The 26603-nt window shown below is 42.4% G+C and overlaps 1 protein-coding gene and 1 long non-coding RNA gene across 2 annotated transcripts; one reads left to right on the forward strand and one right to left on the reverse strand.

Annotated features, from left to right (window-relative positions):
* Positions 1 to 6890: 6890 nt before the first annotated feature.
* LOC145551382 (uncharacterized) lies at positions 6891 to 18598 on the reverse strand. The gene is made up of 2 exons (XR_014087188.1): positions 18397 to 18598; positions 6891 to 7085 (listed from the first exon to the last, which is right to left on the reverse strand). It is a non-coding gene; the product is annotated as an uncharacterized LOC145551382 (long non-coding RNA).
* A 195-nt stretch (positions 18599 to 18793) lies between these two features.
* LOC103463137 (uncharacterized) lies at positions 18794 to 25811 on the forward strand. The gene is made up of 3 exons (XM_008406324.3): positions 18794 to 19187; positions 22925 to 22978; positions 25218 to 25811. The coding sequence occupies exons 1-3, from the start codon at positions 18794 to 18796 to the stop codon at positions 25433 to 25435; spliced, it is 666 nt and encodes a 221-aa protein (XP_008404546.1). The 3' UTR covers positions 25436 to 25811.
* Positions 25812 to 26603: the final 792 nt, after the last annotated feature.

The raw sequence follows: 26603 nt of genomic DNA on the forward strand, positions 1-26603 counted from the left end.
AACAGTGATGGCCCATCAGCTAAACCTCTTGGGTCAGGCGTATGGAGGACCAAAACTGACATAAGAAGAAATAAGAGCAAAAATAAATGTTTTAATAAGAAATAGAAGAATGAGGGCCCGCACTGTGGCAGGCTACGGAGCCTACAGCACGCACATACATACATACATACATACATACATACATACATACATACATACATACATACATACATACATACATACATACATACATACATACATACATACTGCTCAAAAAAATAAAGGGAACACTTAATCAACACAATATAACTCCAAGTAAATCAAACTAATGTGAAATCAAACTGTCCACTTAGGAAGCAACACTGATTGACCCGACGAGGGTTCCCGTTGTCAATCAGTGTTGCTTCCTAAGTGGACAGTTTGATTTCACAGAAGTTTGATTTACTTGGAGTTATATTGTGTTGTTTAAGTGTTCCCTTTATTTTTTTGAGCAGTGTACCTACCTACCTACCTACCTACCTACCTACCTACCTACCTACCTACCTACCTACCTACCTACCTACCTACCTACCTACCAACCAACCAACCAGTGACGTGCTGTCAGGGGAGGCAAGTGAGGCAGAGCCTCACCTGTCATCATGGAAAAATAATATAAAATCATTTATATTTCTATTTTCACCCTGTTGTTTTGTACTATAAAGTATCTATTTTTTTACTTAGCTTAACCAATTTTGATTACTTTTTCTTCAAAATCGCTGGATTTTCGCATTTTCCCATTCAAATGCTCAGAAGCGAAGCCGGTGAGGCAGCAGCGAGCTGAGCCTCACCTGGGATTGCGCAACCTCTGGCTAACTGCACTGGCTGCCATTAAATGACAGCATGTTCGTCCTGTCTGTACGCCAGCAATAAAATAGCTAATAAACATTTAATATATGGACTGATTTTCCATAATTTCGCTTGTGTAAATAATGTACAGTGTTTTTTGTCACTAACTGCGTGTGTATCGTGTTTTGTGTGCGGAGGAGCGATAAGAAACGCCAGAGAACAGACTGGAGGTGAGGCAGGCAGTTCTCTTGCCTCACCGCTGGGGGCGCTCATGTTCCCAGATATAGTGACTGCACAACTGCAGAGTAAGACACGGTGAGCTAGCCATGGAGCTAGCCACACAGTAAATAAGTAAAGTACAGCGATATATTTGTTTTCTTCTCTCTTCCGACGTCAACATGAAAGACTACATTTCTAAACTTGAACAGTTTTCTAAAGTGGATTTTTAATTGAAGCAGGAGATGATAATTAAAGGAAAACCAACACCGGAGCTGAAAGTTTTACTTCCAGACAGTTTGATTCTCAAACGGAGTAGAAAAGATGCCGAGGATAAACTTGGCTTTGGATGAACGGATATTCCTGTGTAGAATTAGCGGCGCATGGATTTCATTGACACGTAAAGGTAAGACAGCAATAAGATGTTTTAGTTTAGTTTTTTTTATTTAAATGTGCGTTTTGTGGGCTACAGTTAATGTTTAAATAATTCAGTAAAGTAGAAGCGGTAGCTAATCTACTACAGAAATTATTTATTAATAAAACATGAAGCCTAAAACATACAACAACAAACTAAATGTTCTGTTCTGTGTGAAAAATTCTTGAATGTTTTTTGGTATTAAATCCTAAAACTCAAGTGGCATTGTTGTCAGTTGCTATGGCAACGAGTCTGCGTAGCTTGGAGAATACAGATCAATTTGCTGTGGATCATAGCACGAAATTAATACCTACATTTATATGTTTCACTAAGTTAACGCGGCTATGGATGACGCGTAAAAGATTAGTCTTTCACGTTATATATATACGTTAGTATATATATATATATATATATATAATTTTATTTATACATGTAACTTTTATTATGTTGTGTGTATACATATATTTTTGATAAGCAATAAAAGCATAAATACATATTTTGATAAGAAATATATTATTCTTTATATATTTATTATTTTAGTTATGTATTTATCTTTATTATTATGTTGTGTGTGTATATATTTTTTTTGACAAGAAATAAAAGCATAAATACATATTTTGATAAGAAATATATTGTTCTTTATATATTTATTTTATTTTTTACAAATTCTCCATCACCATCCCCAGCCATTCTGCCAGCCTCAGTATCTCTGCTCATGGTTTCCAAGCAGTTTGACTGTCTCTGGTCTGTCTTCTCGTCTCCATCCGCCGCAGTCTTCTCGTCTCCATCCGCCGCAGTCTTCTCGTCTCCGTCCGCCGCAGTCTCCTCGCCTCCGTCCGCCGCAGTCTCCTCGCCTCCGTCCGCCGCGGTCTCCTCGTCTCCGTCCGCCGCGGTCTCCTCGTCTCCGTCCGCCGCTCTCCTCGTCTCCGTCCGCCGCAGTCTCCTCGTCTCCGTCCGCCGCAGTCTCCTCGACTCCGTCCGCCGCAGTCTTCTCGTCTCCGTCCGCCGCAGTCTCCTCGACTCCGTCCGCCGCAGTCTTCTCGTCTCCGTCCGCCGCAGTCTCCTCGACTCCGTCCGCCGCAGTCTCCTCGTCCCCGTCCGCCGCAGTCTCCTCGACTCCGTCCGCCGCAGTCTTCTCGACTCCGTCCGCCGCAGTCTTCTCGTCCCCGTCCGCCGCAGTCTCCTCGACTCCGTCCGCCGCAGTCTTCTCGCCTCAGTCCGCCGCAGTCTTCTCGTCTCCGTCCGCCGCAGTCTTCTGGCCTCCGTCCGCCGCAGTCTCCTCGTCTCCGTCCGCCGCAGTCTCCTCGTCCCCGTCCGCCGCAGTCTCCTCGTCTCCGTCCGCCGCAGTCTCCTCGTCCCCGTCCGCCGCAGTCTCCTCGTCTCCGTCCGCCGCAGTCTCCTCGTCCCCGTCTGCCGCAGTCTTCTCGCCTCTGTGCTGCCTGGACTTGGTGTTTTTGTCATGGGTCCACTATGTCAGCCTCATGACCTACAAACCGCAATTTATGACGATCTGTCCAAGTCATTCTCCATGGGCTCTGGGAACTTCCTCTACACCCGAGTTTCTCCCTTAGCGACCACCCGAGCTGCATGCTAGTTGGACTGCCAGTATCCATCAGCTGCTTCCAGGGAGTCGGTCCAAAAAGTCCTGATAGTTCTCTATCTTTGGTTTGAGAGCATCCCTCCCTTCTGGTGCCTACGAGCTGATTTTAGGGTTGTCCCCAAAACAGGCACAGAAAATCTTGTGGCCACATCTCCGATAAGCCGCATTGACAGTGGAGTTGGGGGCGATGTTCTATCCACTTTCTCCAAAATGTGTTCAAGTTCTTCCAGAGGTGAAATTTGAAGCTCTGTTTCACAGATGACTCTGCCAGGATCCTCACAACACTTTTGGGCCTCTCTGGTTTGACTGGAAGTTGACTGATGATTGGGAGGATACCAACCAGGGAGTGGTCAGTGGACAGCTCTGCCTGTCTTCACCCAAGAGTCCAAGACATACAGCCACAGATCAGATGGGAAACAACAAAGTCTACCATAGAACTGTGGCCATGGTGTCCTTGTGCTATGAGCACATATGGACACCTGTATGCTTGAACAAGGTGTACATTATGGACAGTCCATGACGAGCACAGAAGTCACATAACAGTACACTACTCGGGTTTAGATCAGGGTGGCCGATCCTCTCAACCACAAGCCTCCAGGTCTCACTGTGAGTGCCCATGTGAGTGTTGAAATCCCCCAGCAGAACAAGGAAGTCTCTTGGAGGGACACTCTCCAGCACCCCTCCAACAGCTCCACAAAAGGTGCCCAATGCGAACTGTTACTTGTTGGCTTTTCTCCTTGGTAGGAGATTAGCCAACCTACTGCCCTGCTGGCGAAGCCACTCGGAAACTCGTGACCTTAAATTTCCGGCATTTCTGCTTTCAGAAGGGACTTCCTCAAAGGAAACATCCACTTCTTCAACATCATTGCTTTCATGATGTTGTGGCTCAATTTGAACATGTTCTGAGCTTTCTTCAGAATCCATTTCTTCTGAGGTTGAACACTCAGAAATTCTCTCTAAAGGTGGCACGTAATTCTCCAAATTTAAATATCCCCGGATGGATGATCTCCTAGAGGAAACCAGCCTCCTGTAATAATTTTTGAAGAATTCAATGTCATCTTCTGTGAGAATTTGTGAAGAAGATGGTTTTTCTGAAGAAGGCCCAGAAACTTCTTCAAAATGTGCCACAACATTATCAGCAGCTTTGTCAGAAGAAGGGATTTCCTTTGAGGCGACGTCCGTATCTGCAGCGTCCATGCCATCAAAATGGTCTGCGAAATTCTGAACTCCGTCTTCTGAGTTTCCATCAACAGAAGACGCCTCTTCTACCAATGGATCCTCATAGACCGGTTCTAAATTTATCGCATCTTCCTGGCCGTCACAGCTCGTTTCAACGGCCAGGTCCATTTTGTCAAGGGGAACATCGACACTTGTACAGACATCAGTGTCTGCGTCCGTGTCTGCGTCCCCTGGACACGTTTCCAAATGGAGTCCACAGATGTTTTCCAAAGCCACAGGAGCTTCATCACTAAAAGTTTCCAAACTTGTCAAGACACCCGAAGTGCCACTGACAAGGCCGGCAGAAGCGTCCATGTCACTTTGGTCTTCATCTGCGTCCTCAGGGCATGTTTCTAAGTCCAGTTCACATCTGGACACCGTGGCAAGATCCACGGTGTCTTCAGGGGTAAAATCAGGTAAAGGTGTCAATACCCCTGAAGCGGCACTGACACGGTTGGTGGAAGCGTCCATGTCATCTTTTTCTTCATCTGTGTCCTCAGAGCAAGTGTCCCAATTCATTGCACAGATGGTCTCCAAAGCCACGGTATCTTCAGGGGTGAAACTTGTTAATCTCGTCACAACACCTGAAATGCCACTGGCGATGTTGGCGGAAACGTCCGCGTGGCTTTGGTCCTCTGGAATTAACTCCTCAAACCCAAAATATCTCCACCTGATATTTTCTTCGCGGTCTTCGGCAACTTCTTCTTTATGATGACCAAGAAGTTTCTCCATTCCTTTAGAGGCTAAGTAGCCCAGGCCCCAACCGATTGTTAGCATCATTTTGAAAGCGAGTGAAATTCTCTGTACGTGGATCCAAAGGCAGCTGAAGGGCAAACTGAAAATTCTTGTATTCCAAATGATGATAATAATCTTTTGAACCTTTATGACATCATAGATGAGAACATTGGTGGCATGATGATGTCAAAGAACCTGAGTCAGGTTCTTGTTTGTTTTAGTTGCTATGGAAACACAAGGAGCTATGTGTAAGGTGGGACTACTGTCAATAAAAAAATGCATGTTAGACATTTAAATCTGTGAATGCAAGTCAATAAATGTGCATAAATTTAAGTTTTGTATTTGTCCCGTCTTCCAACTCATACATACGTGTAAAAATAAAAGATTTTACCTATGACAATACCCATAAACAAACAAATTAGTACAAGTGTTTATAGAGTATTTTTTCAGAAGTTAAACACATCAGTCACATTTAGAAACTGTCTCTAAGCCTCTGCTGGATCTATTTTGAACCGTCAGTGAGGAGGATCCCCTTAAACAGATCATATCTTGCCTTAATTGCTCGTTTTGTTCATAAGGAAAATATTTAACATCTAACAATTAAGATTTTTTTTTTTTTACATTTGAATCAGTGACAAGGATGATGCACCAAGCAGATGAGCCAAATAATTTTATGTTTAATCTCACCTTCTTTATTTATTTTTGTACCTTTTCTCATTCTCTAACCTCTCAGCCTCTTCACTGTGTGTTTATGAATCGCCCCTTTGTGAGATCTCCTGTTTACTCTTAGCACCGCAGCATAAAGTGACTTGCAGGTTCTGGTTCTGCTCTGCATGCAGAACCAGAACAAAACGAGGAGAAGCAGAATTCAGTTTCTACGCACCACAAATCTGGAACAAACTTCCAGAAAACTGTAAAACAGCTGAAACACTGGGTGCCTTTAAATCTCAACTTGTTTAAGTTGCTTATGGCTAAATTAGGGTTAGAGTGCGGGTTTTGATGTTTTCAATGTTTTTAATGTTTTTACCTTTACTTTTTATCTATTTATTAATTTCTTTTTATTTCTCTTTATCACTGTTTACGTTTTAATGATGTAAAGCCCCCCGGAGAGTTCCAGTTGACTGCGTTCAACTAAAAACCTAGAGTTTGGAGTCCTTGTCAAACTGTGTTTTTGACTAAAGTCCCAGAGGGTTAGAGTCCCAGTTAAACAACGTTTAACTAAAAACCTAGAGTTGGAGTCCTTGTCAAACAGTGTTTTTGACTAAAGTCCCAAAGGGTTAGAGTCCCAGTTAAACAACGTTTAACTAAAAACCTAGAGTTGGAGTCCTTGTCAAACAGTGTTTTTGACTAAAGTCCCAAAGGGTTAGAGTCCCAGTTAAACAACGTTTAACTAAAAACCTAGAGTTGGAGTCCTTGTCAAACAGTGTTTTTGACTAAAGTCCCAAAGGGTTAGAGTCCCAGTTAAACAATGTTTAACTAAAAACCTAGAGTTGGAGTCCTTGTCAAACAGTGTTTCTGACTAAAGTCCCAGAGGGTTAGAGTCCCAGTTAAACAACGTTTAACTAAAAACCTAGAGTTGGAGTCCTTGTCAAACAGTGTTTTTGACTAAAGTCCCAAAGGGTTAGAGTCCCAGTTAAACAACGTTTAACTAAAAACCTAGAGTTGGAGTCCTTGTCAAACAGTGTTTTTGACTAAAGTCCCAAAGGGTTAGAGTCCCAGTTAAACAACGTTTAACTGAAGGCCTAAAAGGGGTTTTAATGTTTTTATCGTTTTTAATCTAAATGTCTTTCTCTTTCTCACTGTTTGTTCAATGTCACATGCTGTTTTTATTTTAATTATGTAAAGCACTTTGAAATGCCTTGCTGCTGAAATTTGCAATACAAATAAAATTTGATTGATTGATTGATTGGGAGAAACTTTAATTTTTGAGGGGAAAACATGGAAACACCGGGTGAATGATCTCAGAGTGGCTTGAAATCCGCCGGATGGAGGATGAGAGGACGCTTCGTCCTGTGGTGGTGACCTCCGGCTGATGAGCTGCCAGTCAGACGTCAGCTCTGACAGCAGAGGATCAGATTTCTGCCTCAGGACGACTTTCTGTGGAAAAACAGGTAGAAAGGGAGAAGCTAGGTTAACATCCACCATGTCCGGCTAACGGTATAAATCTGTACCACAAATGAAACGATGCAGCATGGATACAGGCTGGCATTGGTAAAGGTACAGTGAAAGATTAACAGTAATGTGGTTTATTTGGCCTGTAATTACAGTCATATTTTCACCACGTTATTCGGGCAATTATATATGTCACAGTTTCAAACTAAAAAAAAGTTTGGCTCCAAACTACTTTAGCAAACTAAATATAGTTTAGAAATTAAATATTTAGCTACAAATTAATAATTAGTTTCATGCAAAACATTTATTTAGCTTGCTTATTAATTTTAGTAATATTTAGTTTTCAAATTGAATATTTAGCTTCACACTAAATAACTAGAAAATGAAGTATTTACCTCTAATCTAAATATTTAGTAAGTAAGCCAAATATTTAATTTACAAATTAAATATTCATCTAGGAAACTAAATATTTAGCTAATAGAGGGCAAGCTAAATTTATAGCTTAAAACTAAATATATATAGTTTGCAAGACCAATATTTAGATAAAATTTAAATAGTTGGCAAACTAACCAAAACACTTTCTTAGTTTTCAAGTTTAAGGCAAAACATTGCTGCACATTTTATTTTTATTTTATTTTCTTCAGCTCTTAAAAAATGTTTACTACATTTCAAATGTGGCCTCAGTAAATACTTTAGTTCTCTGTTTTTATGCGTTTATGTTCCGTAAGCATTTTGGTGACAATTATCAGGTATAAACTGTGATAAAAAATGTATTTTAGGCTTTAGAGTCCTGAATGACTATCCTGTAGTACCACTGTCCACCACCAGAGGGAGCCCGAGCAGTGAATGGAGAATGAATTCAGACTTCCGTTCATCTTCATCTCAATAGCCAACATTCTCAAAGGGAAATTGGTCACTTTTTAAATATTTTCTGCATTATTTTACATCACAGTCTATCAATCATAGTAAAACTATGAAACAAAAATGTGGTGATATTTGTGTAATGAAGCTTAAGAAGAATATCTGACGCCATTTGTAACAGGATTAACATGGTTAAAATCTCTGGTTCAGGAGAAAACCTTAAACCTCCAGGAACTTACCTACATTTAGTGAAATCTTAAAGTCCACTGAAAGTTTAGATCCATTTGTCTCTGATCAAATGTCCAAATCTGATCAAAGTCCCAAAGTTTGTTATTCAGGTATTTGCAAAAGCAGATTAATCTTACCAGAAATCTTGGAGCAATTAATAAAAAACAGTTTAATAATAAGTAAACACTTGATAACAGTCTGTAGCACAGATATTGAAGTGGACTACAGTGCAGGGCATTCTGGGTAAATACAACCAAACATGCTAATCTAGCGCTAGCACGAGAAAAGGCTTGAGGTTTTTAGCCAAAGACAAACCCTCGCTAAAATCTGACGCTACTCCATTTTTATTTACATTTCGTGAAGAAGGAAGTTGCGCTCTGTATTTTCGGGAAGTTTTAATTTAGTAGTTCTTGGTGCAGCGCCCCCACAGGCGAGGAGGGGAACAGGTTTTTCAGAAGGTTTGGTTCGTTCGGCTCAGTGCGGTGAGAAAGAACCGCAGCAAATATCTCAGCTTTGGTCGCTAATCAAACCGAATTTACTGAACGATCAGGTCTGAAAACTCCCTTAAATGGCAATTTCTGCGTGTTTTTTGTTTTTTTTAGGAGATATGGAGTGTTAAAAAAATATTCAGTTGAAAATCACATGTATTTAGACTCGCATTACCTCATCTGGATTAGCAAACACCAAAAGAAATGCTTTTTAAAGCACCACCGGAGATTTATGAGACCTGTCCATGCTTATTATTATTATCCTTTGACAGATAAATCATCCAAAAATGAAACAATTCCTGCGCAGCCGAACTACTGAGCTTTAATATAATGTTAAGCTAATATATAGTTAATAATTAGCATAATCTTGACGGCACTCTTACATTCTTTAGCTGCTTAAACCTCATTATGTTCTCCACTCAAGCAACACAGAGTCACCTGCTTTCATCTGGTTGCTTTAATTAGAAGGAATCTCCTAATTAAATTTCCCGGAGTGATAAGGAAACAGCTTTGATGAGGGCCGCGGGTTGAGATAAACTTCCTAATTGCGTTGAACACCTGAAGGAGAAACCTGAGTCCGTAACGTCTGCAGCTCTGCGACCTGAAGCGGGAGGTGAAGCCCGGCGCCGCTTCTTTCTGAGCCTCGGGAGAGTTTGCGGATTCTCCACGTTTGATTCGCAGAAAATGAAGTTATTAAATGCTCCTAATGGGCGTGGAAATGACCAGGCGCTCCTCTGGGCCTTTTCAGGCCCAACAGCGACTCGCTCTAAACGTCTCGACGCCGATCAGGCGTGAAAGTCACGTAAGGCGCAGCGCGCAAAACAGGTGTTACAGCACAATCTGCCCGCAGGGGGCGATAGCGTGCAAATACGTCCTGATTTCTTCTGGTTTTCTTCTGGTCTTGCAATTATGACACTGAAAGACAACAAGGCCTGTGGGATGGGTGACATTTCTACTGAGCATCTGAAAAATGCAAATAAGAGACTTTGTTCATTACTTTCTATGTGTTTTACTGGCTTTCTGGTACATGGTGTCTAACTCAATGCCAGACTGTGAGGAGACCTTCCTTCCTTCCTTCCTTCCTTCCTTCCTTCCTTCCTTCCTTCCTTCCTTTGAAGAGCGTTAGTGTCTAAACCCGTTTTGTCGAGTTTCGCCGTTATGCCACTTCCTGTTAACAGAGCCATATTTGGTCATCTGTTTCCTGTGTCGTTCAGGTTGTGATGCTCTGCAGCGACTCTTCCTCCTGCTAATTGGTCCTTCCCGACCCGCTGCTACCGTAGCGACCCAATGAGCAGCTCCGCAGAAGCTCCTGGTCAAACGGGCCAATATTTACACGTATAAATGTTAAGTGTTCTGTATGGAAGTACGTTGTGGCCTAAATGCAGGAAACAGGATTTTCTTTCTGCTTTCCTCTGTTTGATCCCAGACTTTGACTTACAGCAACATTCACGGCTTTTAACCCGGAGAAATGAAACAGACTGCATCCAACCAACCATCCAACCAACCGTCGTCCAACCAACCAACCAACCAACCAACCAACCAACCAACCGTCCATCCAACCAACTGTCCGTCCGTCCAACCGACCGACCGACCGACTGTCCGTCCGTCCAACCAACCGTCCAACCAACCGTCCATCCAACTAACCAACCAACCGTCCATCCAACCAACCGTCGTCCAACCAACCAACCAACCATCCAACCGTCCATCCAACCAACCGTCGTCCATCCAACCAACCAACCAACCGTCCATCCAACCAACCAACCAACCATCCAACCGTCCATCCAACCAACCGTCGTCCATCCAACCAACCAACCAACCGTCCATCCAACCAACCAACCGTCCATCCAACCAACCGTCCATCCAACCAACCAACCAACCGTCCATCCAACCGACCGACCGTCCGTCCGTCCGTCCAACCAACCATCCGTCCATCCAACCAACCATCCGCCCAACCAACCAACCAACCAACCAACCAACCAACCAACCGTCCATCCATCCAACCAACCGTCCGTCCATCCAACCAACCGTCCGTCCGTCCGTCCGACCGACCGACCGACCGACCAACCGTCCAACCAACCAACCAACCAACCAACCAACCAACCAACCAACCAACCAACCATCCAACCGTCCATCCAACCAACCGTCGTCCAACCAACCAACCAACCATCCAACCGTCCATCCAACCAACCAACCAACCGTCCATCCAACCAACCAACCGTCCATCCAACCAACCGACCGACCGACCGTCCGTCCATCCGTCCGTCCGTCCGTCCAACCAACCAACCATCTGCCCAACCAACCAACCAACCAACCAACCAACCAACCAACCAACCAACCAACCAACCAACCAACCAACCAACCGTCCGTCCAACCAACCAACCAACCAACCAACCAACCAACCAACCAACCAACCAACCAACCGTCCGTCCAGCCATCCAACCAACCGTCCATCCAACCAACCGTCCATCCAACCAACCAACCAACCGTCCATCCAACCAACCGACCGACCGTCCGTCCGTCCGTCCGTCCAACCAACCATCCGTCCAACCAACCAACCATCCGCCCAACCAACCAACCAACCAACCAACCAACCAACCAACCAACCAACCGTCCATCCATCCAACCAACCGTCCGTCCATCCAACCAACCGTCCGTCCGTCCGTCCGTCCGACCGACCGACCGACCGACCGACCAACCGTCCAACCGACCAACCAACCAACCAACCAACCAACCAACCAACCAACCAACCAACCAACCATCCAACCGTCCATCCAACCAACCGTCGTCCAACCAACCAACCAACCATCCAACCGTCCATCCAACCAACCAACCAACCGTCCATCCAACCAACCAACCGTCCATCCAACCAACCGACCGACCGACCGTCCGTCCATCCGTCCGTCCGTCCGTCCAACCAACCAACCATCTGCCCAACCAACCAACCAACCAACCAACCAACCAACCAACCAACCGTCCGTCCAACCAACCAACCAACCAACCAACCGTCCGTCCAGCCATCCAACCAACCGTCCATCCAACCAACCGTCCATCCAACCAACCAACCAACCGTCCATCCAACCAACCGACCGACCGTCCGTCCGTCCGTCCGTCCAACCAACCATCCGTCCAACCAACCAACCATCCGCCCAACCAACCAACCAACCAACCAACCAACCAACCAACCAACCAACCAACCAACCAACCGTCCATCCATCCAACCAACCGTCCGTCCATCCAACCAACCGTCCGTCCGTCCGACCGACCGACCGACCGACCGACCGACCAACCGTCCAACCAACCAACCAACCAACCAACCAACCATCCAACCGTCCATCCAACCAACCGTCGTCCAACCAACCAACCAACCATCCAACCGTCCATCCAACCAACCAACCAACCAACCGTCCATCCAACCAACCAACCGTCCATCCAACCAACCGACCGACCGACCGTCCGTCCATCCGTCCGTCCGTCCGTCCAACCAACCAACCATCTGCCCAACCAACCAACCAACCAACCAACCAACCAACCAACCAACCAACCAACCAACCGTCCGTCCAACCAACCAACCAACCAACCAACCAACCAACCAACCAACCAACCAACCAACCAACCAACCAACCAACCGTCCGTCCAGCCATCCAACCAACCGTCCGTCCGTCCGTCCGACCGACCGACCGACCGACCGACCAACCGTCCATCCAACCAACCATCCATCCATCCATCCATGTAAACAGGAAGTGTCTCCAGTCCCGTCTTTGATCTCCTTCCGGTCTCTCCGCTGCTTTGTTATTCTTGTGTCTTGTTATTTATCTGCTGTCAGGTGGTGGGACAGCGGACCGGACCGGGCCGGGCTCTGTCTGCTCCCGCTCCGGTGAAAAGGTTAATCAGGACGTGTTTCTGCTGAAGGCGCCGTCAGCTCGCCCTCCCGGAGTGGGTCTCTGCCCCACGCAGCGCCGGAATATCTTTGAATAATAATTGCTCACTTAGTATGCTGTTGTCATTATTAGCATTCCATCAAGTCAACGAGGCGTGAAAGGGCCAGAAGCCGCGTCCTCATCTATCCTCCGACATTCCTGCCGTTTGTCTCTTATTACAGCGTCAGCCTGATCGTCACTCCAGATCCGATGTCATGTATTGATTAACTGGACCAGTGAGTTTAAAATGAATGAGTAACACTGTGGTTGCTGCTGCTGGAGTCAGTTACTCACCTAACATGCCTTCAATTTGTCTGGGTTCCTTCAAACCCAGACAAAGATAAATCAGCTGCTCCGACGTTAAACAACTGTATTTATTCACAAGTAATTAAATGTCACAGCAGGCTGTTTGGAACTGAACCATAAAAAGCCCGGAGATCAAGTTAAGCCACAAATCTCATGTTGTCCTCAGTTATTTATTTTCCATCCACTCACTGAGCTCATGTTTCCTCAAGTATAAAGCAGATGATATCCTGCAATAAAGGCGTTCATTCATGAAGTTTTCCTGACTTCTGCAGGTCCTCGGCTCTCGGTGATTTATGTCTTTGGAAGTGACTTTTATGGCGACGGTGGAGGTGAGAGGCAGCGAGGCGGACAGGTGGAGACCTCCAGTAACGTTATAACTCTCCATAACGGCTCAGAGGAGGGCAAAGCTTCAGCTTCGTGTCTGTTTCTCCCTGCAGTAGAAACTCCAAACAGACCCGAAGGGCTGGGAGAAACTCTCTGCTCCAACAGTCCAAAATAATCAAAAACAGAAAACACACCATTACCTCCTTCTCTAGGAACATAAGGTACTTTTTGAGTTGAAAAGTGAAAATAATTGATGGAAAAAATTCCTGAAAAAAAAATTCAGAGTTTGAAAAGTAAAAAAAAAAAGTATTTTAAAAAAAAATCTAAAATGTTAAGATGAACTTCAAAATAAAACTTTAAAAGTTCTGAGATTCGAAAGTTTAAAAAAAAAAATCAGAAAAATGTTGAGATTATTCTCAGAAATTTTCAAATATATAAAAAAAATCTGGTACAGAAAAAAACTGAAATTTTGAGATAAATCTTAAATTTTCTAGAATAAAGTTTGAAATTTGTGAGTTTGGAAAGTTAAAAATGTTTTACTTTTACGTAAAACGTCAGAGTTTTTTCTAGCAACCTTCAACTTTTCAATCTCAGAAATGTCCAAGTTTTTTCTGGAAATTTCTGAGATTAATCCTAACATATAAGTTTTAGGGTTTTTTTTCAAGCTAATGTTTGACGTTTCAGTCTGAAAATGTGAAAGTTTTTCTCTGGAACGTTTCTGAGTCTTTTGGAGGAAATTTGCTCCTTTTCTGAAACGCTGTCGTAGAAACGCCGTCGTAGAAACGGCGCTGTAGAAACGGCGTCGTAGAATCAGCGTCGTACAAACGCCACTGTAGAAACGCCGCTGTAGAAACGCCGTCGTAGAAACGGCGCTGTAGAAACGCCGTCGTAGAAACGGCGCTGTAGAAAGGCCGTCGTAGAAACGCTGCTGTAGAAACGGCGTCGTAGAAACGGCGTCGTAGAAACGGCGTCGTAGAAACGGCGCTGTAGAAACGGCGCTGTAGAAACGGCGTCGTAGAAACGGCGCTGTGGAAACGGCGCTGTAGAAAGGCCGTCATAGAAACGCTGCTGTAGAAACGGCGTCGTAGAAACGGCGTCGTAGAAACGGCGTCGTAGAAACGGCGCTGTAGAAACGGCGCTGTAGAAACGGCGTCGTAGAAACGGCGCTGTAGAAACGGCGTCGTAGAAACGGCGCTGTGGAAACCGCGTCGTAGAAACGCTGCTGTAGAAACGGCGTCGTAGAAACGGCGTCGTAGAAACGTTGTCGTAGAAACGGCGCTGTAGAAACGGCGTCGTAGAAACGGCGTCGTAGAAACGGCGCTGTAGAAACGGCGTCGTAGAAACGGCGCTGTAGAAACGGCGTCGTAGAAATGCCGCTGTAGAAACGGCGTCGTAGAAACGGCGTCGTAGAAACGGCGCTGTAGAAACGGCGCTGTAGAAACGGCGTCGTAGAAACGGCGCTGTAGAAACGGCGCTGTAGAAACGGCGTCGTAGAAACGGCGCTGTGGAAACGGCGCTGTAGAAAGGCCGTCATAGAAACGCTGCTGTAGAAACGGCGTCGTAGAAACGGCGTCGTAGAAACGGCGCTGTAGAAACGGCGCTGTAGAAACGGCGTCGTAGAAACGGCGCTGTAGAAACGGCGTCGTAGAAACGGCGCTGTGGAAACGGCGTCGTAGAAACGCTGCTGTAGAAACGGCGTCGTAGAAACGGCGTCGTAGAAACGTTGTCGTAGAAACGGCGCTGTAGAAACGGCGTCGTAGAAACGGCGTCGTAGAAACGGCGCTGTAGAAACGGCGTCGTAGAAACGCCGCTGTAGAAACGGCGTCGTAGAAACGCCGCTGTAGAAACGGCGTCGTAGAAACGCCGCTGTAGAAACGGCGTTGTAAAAACGCCGCTGTAGAAACGCCGCCATCGGATGACTTTGTGTTTTCTGTTTTTGATCAGATTGTAGTTTGAGGGAAAAGCTCCTCACTTCCAGGACAGAACGATTTAACTTTCGCTTTCGTAACTTTCTGACCTCACAGAGTTTAGAAACTGGTGGCCAAACCAGCATTAAGAAGCTAATGGCTGCAGGATGAGTGATTTTCATTTAGCGCTGCGGCTCGGCGGGGGAGGAAGACGTTTCGTTTCACTTCAGGTTGCAAGGTCAGCGTCAGCCCCGTCCCGTCATTTTCATCAGCGTCGCTGTAACGTTATTACAGCGACGTGATCGTTGGCAGTAAATCTACATGACGGAACCTCATTTCTTGGTGTCCCGCTCGGCGCTGCCTGGCTCACCTCCTTCACATCCTCCTCCACCTCCTCCTCCTCCACATCCACCTCCTCCCTGCTGGGATTCAACCAGGCAACACAGGAAGGTTAGATGATAATCCTGAAAACAGGAGGATACGTTGAAGCTCCTGCTGTAGTTAATAAAAACTCTCTGGACAGCAGCAACAGGCCTTACATGATGAATCGCATCATTAGAGCTGATTGTGGCTCATAAAGCGTCTTTATCCCATGGATGAGCTGCAGCTGCAGTCTGACCTCAAAACAAAAACATTTTCCAAAGGCTGCTGCAGAGGATGGGTCATTTTTACAGCTCCTCCCATCATTTTGTCATCTCAGCACTTTCATTCCATTCACATCTTCATTTTATGAAGATGTGCTTTTTTCTGGAAGCACAAAAACTTCCAGAAAAAAAAATTTCAATTGAATCTGAGAATTTTCTAGAAATAGAAAATAGAAAAAAATAAAAATTCTGACATGGAAAAGTCGCTATGCAAATTTTGAATTTACTCTGGGAAATGTTCTAGAAAACAAACAAAAAAAAGAAGAAGAAATTTTAGAGTTTCAAAAGTTTAAAATTTGCCAGAAAAAAAAATCAGAAATTTTGACATTAAATTCAGAATTTTTTTTTTTTTTTTTTTAAGAAAAAAACAAGAAGAGTCTTTTTGAGTTTCGAAACTCAAAAAAAGTTTAGAAAAAAAAAGTTGAAAAGTTGCAAGAAAAGGACAAAAAATTTCTGAGTCCAATAAATTGAAAATTTGCTAAAAGAAACAAAAAATTTGAGGTCAGCATGATATGTTTCAAGCTTTAATTTTTTATTTGAAGCCTGTACGTTTTTACCACATTTTTTTCCTTCCACTCAACTTTTTGGATACAGCACTCAGAGAACTGACTAGTTCTGTTTTAGCAGCACTTACACGATAAATCCACACCTGCTAGTGAATCTAAGTGGTAAAACGTGCAGTGTGATTTATGCCTGTGTGCATTGAGCAATAAAAAGATACAAAGGAAAAAACTAAATGCTCATTTTCTGGTAAATATAAATCATTTTGGTGATTCTAGCTGACCTGAAACAATAAAATCTGATTTAACTTCATCCATCCATCCATCCATTTGTTCAAACAGAAGCATAAACACAGTTACTTTGATACGTAGGAAGATTATTTATCATAATAATTCATATTTGTTCATATTTAAAACCGAGCAGCAGTTGACCTTTCAGTCACATGACGCCCTGTAGCTGCTCATCTTTAATCCCCTAAAGTAACTTTTGATGATTCTCTAAATTATCCAGAACCACATCCGACACCTGGATCCAGAAAACATCGGCTGCACGTTTCATGACGCAGTTAGGAGAGAAACCAGAGGTGGGAAGACGTCCGCTAACCCGCTAATAGCAGAGTTAATGGTTTCGTTTAGCATGTTTAGCTAACTTTGATGAAATTTAGCGCTCTTAGCTTTGGTGGGTGTCACCATGGTTGACGTTAGCGCTTCAGGATTAGCTTCTGCTAATGCCATGTTGGTATATTGCTTTAGCATTAGTGGAAGTGCTGTTTATGGTTATTGCTGTCAGGTTAGCACAGCTAACAGCTTAGCTAGCTGCACTAAAATGCTAATCACTCAGATTGGACTCTTCATCCATCTAATGACTGATGTTCTGGACCCAAAGCTCAGAATAACCACCGACGTCACAAATGTATCCATCGCTTTCCCTTGTTTCCCCTGTGGATATTAAGATCAGGACGTAACAGTGAAGTCCATTTTATAAATTAATCTCCATCTGATCCGTCTGATGTGATTAAAGCTGCTGCTGGTATCACAGGATCGTCGGGTTAAGTCCAGATTTAGAGTCACCTGTCGCTGTTCAGACTGAGACGATCAGATCAGGCGTCAGAAACGGGATGTGGTCGGAAATTTATTCAACTCTGCGATAAATAAGACGCATCACTGAAGACCGTCAACTATCAAAACGTCAGGAAACCCGAAACGGAACAGGATGAGCGGTTTCCCTCTTTAATGTGACAAATATTCTGCACATTTTACCTGACAGACAATCGATCTGTCACAAATCTCTGACAGCATGGAGTCCATTCAGGGCTGAACTGAGTTTGATGGTTTCCACGCATCAGCAGAGCGAACATCGACTCACAGGGAGATTGGATCTGTTCGTCACAACATTTCAATAGAGCAAAGATTCTTATAGCCACAATCACCCCTTTGCTGTGTGTAAGTGCTGCTAAAACAAAACAGTTCTGCTGTATCCAAAAAGTTGAGTGGAAGGAAAAAATGTGGTAAAAACGTACAGATTGTCAGGCACCAAAATAAAAAATTAAAGCTTGAAACTTTAAAATTTTTGTTTCTTTTGGCAAATTTTGAATTTATCAAACTCAGAAATTTCATTTTTCTTGCAACTTTTCGAATTTTGAAACTCAAAAAAAACAAAAAAAAAACTTCCTGTTTTTTTCTAAAAATAAAAAATTCTGAATTTAATGTCAAAATTTCTGATTTTTTTTCTGGCAAATTTTAAACTTTTGAAACTGAGAAATTTCTTCTTCTTTTTTTTTTCCCAGAGTAAATTCAAAATTTGCATAGCGACTTTTCCATGTCAGAATTTTCTGTTTTATTTCTAGAAAAACTCTCAGATTCAATTCAAACTGTTTTAATTTTCTAGAAGTTTTTGACTTTTCAGAAGTTTTCACGTTTTTTTCTTGAATGTTTCTTGGGTTAATCTCAAAATGTCAGATTTTCTAGTTTATTTCTAGAAAAATTCTGAAATCGATCCTAAAATTTCAGATTTTTTTTTTCTCGCAAATTTTTCCCTTTTGAAAGTCACCAATTATCTTTAGTTTTCTCAAATATTTCTGATTAATCTCAAACTTCATGAGCTTTTTGGCAGAAACTCACCCCCCTCCTTTCTTCCGGACCTTCCGTCCTCCACCATAAATTCTCCTCCTGGATCGGATCGGGTCGGATCGGGTCGGATCCACCATCAGACGCCTCATTTCTGACTCGGCAGCATTTCGTCTTGTTTTCATCTTTTCTTTGTTCTTCTGCCTGCGGTCTGGTTGCTCTTCCTCTTTTCTGCTTTCCCATCTGTGGCGGTTTCGCTGTTGGAGGTGAAACCGCCTGTGCGTAAAAGCGGCGCGCTCCCCGCCGCATGACGCGCAGTCACAGAAAGTAGGGAAACGTTTTGCAGGCGCGTTCCTGACTCGGTGTCCGTCTCCCGCTCGGACCTGTTGGGTCACCAGAAACACGCCGGACTCCTCCGCCCGTGGGTTTTGTGGATTTCCTCAGCGACCTCATGGAGGACCACATGTATTTATGCAACGCCAGTGCCATGAAGGACTGGAGCTACTTCCTGTCTAAGATTTTGCCTCTGGTGAATAAAACCACCGGCTTGGCGAGGATGGACAAACCGGAGGCGGTGACCGCCGCGGTGGTGACGTCTCTGCAGCCGGACGGGGCAACAAGCAACCCGCCGCCAAACTCCAACCAGACCTCCGGCATGGAGCACATCTTCCAGTACTCGTACTCGGAGGACGACCTGCTGCTGACGGACTACCGGACCCCGGTCCGGGACTCCATCCCGCTGCCCAAGGCGGTGCTCTACCTGGTGATGGCCGCGCTGGTGGTGGTGGCGGTGGCGTACGCGATAGTCGGACATCTGGTCAAGGATGTAGTGAACGACTTCGTTGGTAGGTGACCTCTGACTCGGTCCACGGCGCGCGAGGCGCGTTGGGTACATCCAGTCCCCGTGAAGCTTAAAGCGACGCGTTGGGAAAAATCCCGACATTCAGAGGGAGATTCGGACATTCCTGTTAGTTTATAACCGTTTATAAATGATCCAGTTTATATGAAAATTACAACAATAATGTTCTAAACTCATTTCCGTTGTTGGTTTTTGTGCTTTTATGAATAAACAAGTGAAATTTGATTGATGGAAATTCAGGTTCACTTAAAAGTACAAGTAAGCTAAATATTTAGATTGTTAACTAAACATTTAGCTTAAGCAAAATAATGAATGCGATTAAATATTAAAACAGCAATTAGCTTGCTAACTAAATATTTGGTTTGTAAGTTAAATATTTAGCTAAATAAATTTGTAGCTTACAAGATCCATATTTAGTTACCAATAACTAATGAGATAAATAGGATTTAATTGGATGAAATACTAAATATTTAGCTCCAAATTAAATATTTAGTTTAGTTTACAAACTAAATATTTAGCTCAGATCTAAATATTTAGTTTATAAACTAAATATTTAGCTCCAAATTAAATATTTAGTTTACAAACTAAATATTTAGCTCAGATCTAAATATTTAGTTTATAAACTAAATATTTAGTTTACAAACTAAATATTTAGTTTACAAACTAAATATTTAGCTCAGAACTAAATATTTAGTTTATAAACTAAATATTTAGTTTACAAACTAAATATTTAGCTCCAAATTAAATATTTAGTTTAGTTTACAAACTAAATATTTAGCTCAGAACTAAATATTTAGTTTATAAACTAAATATTTAGCTCCAAATTAAATATTTAGTTTACAAACTAAATATTTAGCTCAGATCTAAATATTTAGTTTATAAACTAAATATTTAGTTTACAAACTAAATATTTAGTTTACAAACTAAATATTTAGCTCAGATCTAAATATTTAGTTTATAAACTAAATATTTAGTTTACAAACTAAATATTTAGCTCCAAATTAAATATTTAGTTTACAAACTAAATATTTAGCTCATATCTAAATATTTAGTTTATAAACTAAATATTTAGTTTACAAACTAAATATTTAGTTTACAAACTAAATATTTAGCTCAGATCTAAATATTTAGTTTATAAACTAAATATTTAGTTTACAAACTAAATATTTAGTTTACAAACTAAATATTTAGCTCCAAATTAAATATTTAGTTTATAAACTAAACTAAATATTTAGCTCAGATCTAAATATTTAGTTTATAAACTAAACTAAATATTTAGTTTACAAACTAAATATTTAGCTACAAACTAAATATTTAGTTTATAAACTAAATATTTAGCTACAAACTAAATATTTAGTTTATAAACTAAATATTTAGCTACAAACTAAATATTTAGTTTATAAACTAAATATTTAGCTCAGATCTAAATATTTAGCTCCAAGTTAAATCAAACAGCTTGAAGCTAAATATACATTTGCTACATATTTAGTTACCAAACTAAATAAAGCCAAACATTTAACTTGGAGTTAAATATTTAGCTTTCTAATTAAATATTTAGTTTGAAACTGTGACATTTATAAATTAATAAGATGGTGAAAGATGATTTTTAGAAACTAATCTCCATTTTTTTATTTCAGACTAATTAAATTAACTGTTAATTATCTAAAGGTTTTCAGCAGATTCTTAAATAAACACTTTAAATGTTTTAAGTGAATTAAATGAAGGTTTGATGCTGTGAGCCTCTCAGAGCTAAACCTGCTTCTCTCCAGTCAGAGGGAATAAAAAGCTCCTCTCAACACGTTTAATCCTAATTTAACGAGCGGCTCGGCGGCTCCTGCAGCCTAATGGAGACGTTTTCACCGGGTCCGTGTAACCTGAGCGGTTCTGACGTTCAGCCGGTGACCTTGTGAGTGACCCCTGCTGTCGAACTGCGGCATCAGCAGCAACAACAGGGAGTGTTTCTGTATTTTAGGGAACTTCCTGTCAGAAATGCATAATGAATGAGGGAAATGGTTTATTTTTAGTGGCGGCGGCGTTTGATCGGGCTGATGAGGTGTGAGTTGAATGTTTGACTCGGTGAGTTCGGGTCGGAGAGACGGGAACAGAATGCACTGGATGTCAGTCAGTCCAGGCAGAACATTATGACCGCCGCTGGAGGCAGCGGAGAGCCGTGATGCGTCTGCTCAACACCTCAGCGTTGGTTGTGATAAGAAAAGATTGTTGCATTTAATAATGTTGCAGTTTTTTTGATAACTAGTAGCTCTTAATAGCTCATAATGGCTCCTGCCATGAAAATGACCAAGCCCGTTTTAATCTATCATGACTGATTTCTTACTGCGGCAGGCTAACATGCTAACAGATCGATATGCGGCTACCAGAGTCAACGCCACGCTGTGCTGGCGAAACCTGAAACTGCTGCTGTTACTGAGCAGTCTGTTGCTAGGTAACCAAAGAGTGAGTCTGTTGCTAGGTAGCCAAAGAGTGAGTCTGTTGCTAGGTAGCCAAAGAGTGAGTCTGTTGCTAGGTAACCAAAGAGTGAGTCTGTTGCTAGGTAGCCAAAGAGTGAGTCTGTTGCTAGGTAACCAAAGAGTGAGTCTGTTGCTAGGTAACCAAAGAGTGAGTCTGTTGCTAGGTAGCCAAAGAGTGAGTCTGTTGCTAGGTAGCCAAAGAGTGAGTCTGTTGCTAGGTAACCAAAGAGTGAGTCTGTTGCTAGGTAGCCAAAGAGTGAGTCTGTTGCTAGGTAACCAAAGAGTGAGTCTGTTGCTAGGTAACCAAAGAGTGAGTCTGTTGCTAGGTAGCCAAAGAGTGAGTCTGTTGCTAGGTAACCAAAGAGTGAGTCTGTTGCTAGGTAACCAAAGAGTGAGTCTGTTGCTAGGTAGCCAAAGAGTGAGTCTGTTGCTAGGTAACCAAAGAGTGAGTCTGTTGCTAGGTAGCCAAAGAGTGAGTCTGTTGCTAGGTAACCAAAGAGTGAGTCTGTTGCTAGGTAGCCAAAGAGTGAGTCTGTTGCTAGGTAACCAAAGAGTGAGTCTGTTGCTAGGTAACCAAAGAGTGAGTCTGTTTCTAGGTAACCAAAGAGTGAGTCTGTTGCTAGGTAACCAAAGAGTGAATCTGTTGCTAGGTAGCCAAAGAGTGAATCTGTTGCTAGGTAGCCAAAGAGTGAGTCTGTTGCTAGGTAACCAAAGATTGAGTCTGTTGCTAGGTAACCAGAGTGAGTCTGTTGCTAGGTAACCAAAGAGTGAGTCTGTTGCTAGGTAACCAGAGTGAGTCTGTTGCTAGGTAACCAAAGAGTGAACGAGCTAGTTAAAGCGACCGACGTAGCTTAGCTGTCTGAGAGGTTGATCAGAGTTCAGTGGATATTCTATATATTGAATATTAATATTCTATCAGCTGTATTATTGATCACGTCTCAGTAGATATGATTATTGATTTATTGACCAACCCTCGTCTATAATTATTAAATAATTATAGAATAATCAGAACACGGTCACTTTAGGAAAAGATTCTTTAAACAGACTCGCCTTTACTACTGGGTGTTTGTTTATACGGAGCAACAAATATGTCAAGAATCTTTAATCAAACTTTCCTTCTTAAACGTTTTCTACTCCAAAAATGCTGAAAATGTAGCTTTGTTGTGTCATGTCGGGTTTTATTGAGTTTGTGCAGCGAATCCATCCACCGTGTTTCTGCCGTCCGACTGACACGTGTCCGTTCTGCTGCCCGCAGGTGGAGGCCGGTCGATCGTTGCTGAAGGCGACGGCGCCGAAGCCAGTGAGCCAGGTAAAACAGCGAGCTGACGCGGGTCACGGTCGGCAGCACTTAGCTTTGCCACAGAGACGCCGCCGCCGTCCCCTGCTCGGCTTTAAGAGCTTGTCCTCCCGTCCTCACCTACGTTTCACACAAACACTCGGAGGAGCAGCTGCTCGGCTCCTGGGAATTTGGTGGAGGTGTAAATGTGGAGCGTCTGTGTTAAAAACACACAGGCTGTCAAACCAAAACAAAAGTGCTTCCAGCAACTGTTAGAACAACGATTGCATTTATTTATTTCGTTATAAAATCACATTAAAACCAACTTTGAGTTTTAAGTCTTCATCATAATAGTTTCTATTGTCAGTATAATACAATCTGTGAAAGATCGAATTCCCCTTTCAGTGCTACAGAAATACATTCAGTTTACTCTCATAATGTTACTTTATTCTTGCACTGTTATAACTTTATTCTCATAGTTAAATGTTTTTATTTTCTAACACAACGTTGAACAAAAACATGTAAATGTCAGAAATTTGATACATCAAACTGAAATCATAGAAAGTATCGCCAACACCGGCCCTGTATTTATATATGTATTATTGAAAACAATGCTTGGTGCACAAAACCTATTTGATAATCAGATAATCATCATAATAACAAGCTGTTTTAAAAACCTGCTGAGTGACTTTGTGTTTCCGTGTGAGAGCAGATCCTCACCGTTTCCCGCTCTCCGTCTTTTCGTCACCCTCAGCTGTCGCCGTTAATCTCGGCTTCCTGTCTGACGGACAGTGATTGATGCGTCGCTCCTCAGAAAGCCTCCATCACACCAGACGCTCGCACAGAAACAATTTTATGCCGCTTTGCCTCTAATGGAACCACAGAGGCTGAACCCACAGAACTTTATGCTGAAAATGTTTTTTTTACTGGCTGTTTGGGTCCTTGACGCTACAGTTAGCTTAATATCGTAAACAACTGCATTATTATTGTTATTATCCCAGAGCGGCGGTGGGCAACACTAGCTAAACAGTTAGTTATGCTAACACTGAAGTACTAATCCTAAACATTAGCTCTAATCCTAATGCTAACACTTTAATGCTAACATGCTAATGCTATGTGTTAATGACACAACATATGTTAAAATGTCGTACATCATGCTCATCATGATTATTATTGTTATTATTATTATTGTTATTATCCCAGAGCGGCGGTGGGCAATGCTAGCTAAACAGTTAGTTATGCTAACACTGAAGTACTATTCCTAAACATTAGCTCTAATCCTGATGCTAACACATTAATGCTAACATGCTAATGCTATGTGTTAATGACACAACATATGTTAAAATGTCGTACATCATGCTCATCATGATTATTATTGTTATTATTATTATTGTTATTATCCCAGAGCGGCGGTGGGCAATGCTAGCTAAACAGTTAGTTATGCTAACACTGAAGTACTATTCCTAAACATTAGCTCTAATCCTGATGCTAACACATTAATGCTAACATGCTAATGCTATGTGTTAATGACACAACATATGTTAAAATGTCGTACATCATGCTCATCATGATTATTATTGTTATTATTATTATTGTTATTATCCCAGAGCGGCGGTGGGCAACGCTAGCTAAACAGTTAGTTATGCTAACACTGAAGTACTAATCCTAAACATTAGCTCTAATCCTGATGCTAACACTTTAATGCTAACATGCTAATGCTATGTGTTAATGACACAACATATGTTAAAATGTCGTACATCATGCTCATCGGGGTCTTGTGCTTCAGAAAGTTTGGTTGTTTTTTTTTACATACTTTATTCGTGGTTTCAGTTTTTTAGTTGTTGCTAACTCTGTAGCTCATTTGCTGCGCCGCACCAACAGTGGAAAATCCACCACTGTCCAAGATTAATTAAAAATAACACCTTTAGAATCAAATAATTCACTGTTCGTTTAATCAATCCTAAAAAATTAGGTTGTAGAAGCGTTAATTTTTCAAAATAATCAAGTTAGCGGTTTATAATTTATCCAGAAAAAACTGAATTGGCGTTTTCAAAGATAATAGCAGAAATGCTAAATTGCTAGATAAAAATTAGACATGCTATTAGCACATTGGTGGAAGTTTGCCCACCTTTGTCCAAAAGAAATAAAAAATAACACATTTGAAATCCAGTATTTACCCGTTTGATTCGCTGACTCTCAAGTCTCCTTCATTGAGGTCCGAAAACATCGCAAGTTTCACCCATTGCTCTTCCATTTTTTCATCTCTCTTCAGATTGGGTGTTTGACCCGCCTCGATCCGCCAACCGCAACAAGATGGAGATCAGCTGCATCACCAGCAACATGCATGAGATGAGCGACCTGGCTGAGCGGCCGCGGCTGCTGGAGATGGGTTACGTATCGCTGAACCACACCAGCCGGCCGGAGGAAACCGTCTTCACCGTGGACGAAACCCTCCAGCGCCATCTTCCCGACTCTCAGTCCGGGACTTAAACGTGACTTCCTGTTGTTGTCCTGAGAGAAACAAAGCAGCCTTCTTCCTGTTTGGGGTGGAATCACCAGTTGGTTGTGGGTGGAAGCTTTAATCCTTTGCGGCTTGGCCTGCAGGACAGCAGCTGACGCTGCGTGACGTTGGGCCTCGTCGCCGGAAGCTGGTGTTTGTTTTAATGGGTCTCCTTCATGTCAGGATCAGTGAAGAGAAGCAGCACCAGATTCATTTGGGTTACAGATGGACTGTCCCGCCGGCCCCCATGCTTCATCCCTGTCATCATGACCTTTTCAGTACCAAGCTTTAATGTATTTCACTCTGTATTCACATTTATCACCTGAAATATGCACCTCAGTGCTCAGTAAATTAGTGTTAACTTTGCATCAGACTGGTCTTTCTGTGCACAACGTTGTTAATACCGAGGCAAAAAATATCCACCTTGAAAAGCCTTTTTGTAGCGTCATGCTATTAGCTTGATGTGAAAAAGTGCTAAGTCACCGCTGAGCGTTTTGTTCCACGCAAATGCAAAAAAACAAAAGAGCTTTGGCGAAAACGATGAATGTCAGCGTAGCTTTTTCAGTGTCCGTTTACATGTTTAACTCACTTTTAAGGGCTGCATGCTGCTGCTGACACTAAAACCTCTGCATGCTGTGATCATCCTCTCAAGCACATACAGCAGCTGTAAGGTAAAATATTATAAAAATACTGTTCCCACTGTTTCCTGTTATTCCTATTAACACCTGGTGAACAAAAAACCCTGAAAAAATATCAGTTTTTTACTTGATGCTGTCAGTCACTGTAACCTTTTTCAAATTTATGAATCAATAAAGTTGTAGATGAGACGTGTTTGTTACCGTGAAGCTAGCTAACTAGCTAGTTATGAACAGTTTCCCTTTTTATCTAGCTATCTACCTGTCGAGATAGATAGCTATCAATCTATGTTGCTATCTAGCTAGCAGTATAGCTATCTATATAACTATACAGTTTGCTACACAGATAGCTAGCTCACTAGCTACAATGAACTGTTTCTGTGTTTAGCACAATTAACTCTGCTACAAAGATAAATAGATAGGAAGTTTTTGTTCCTAGATACATAGCCAAATAGCTTTGCCAGATAGCTACAAAGGTAGCTAGACACCTACATAGTTGACCTGATAGCTGCCTAGCCAGCTA

Source organism: Poecilia reticulata, chromosome 4, assembly GCF_904066995.2.
Source record: "Poecilia reticulata chromosome 4, P_reticulata-male-v2, whole genome shotgun sequence".
NCBI classification, from domain to species: domain Eukaryota; kingdom Metazoa; phylum Chordata; class Actinopteri; order Cyprinodontiformes; family Poeciliidae; genus Poecilia; species Poecilia reticulata.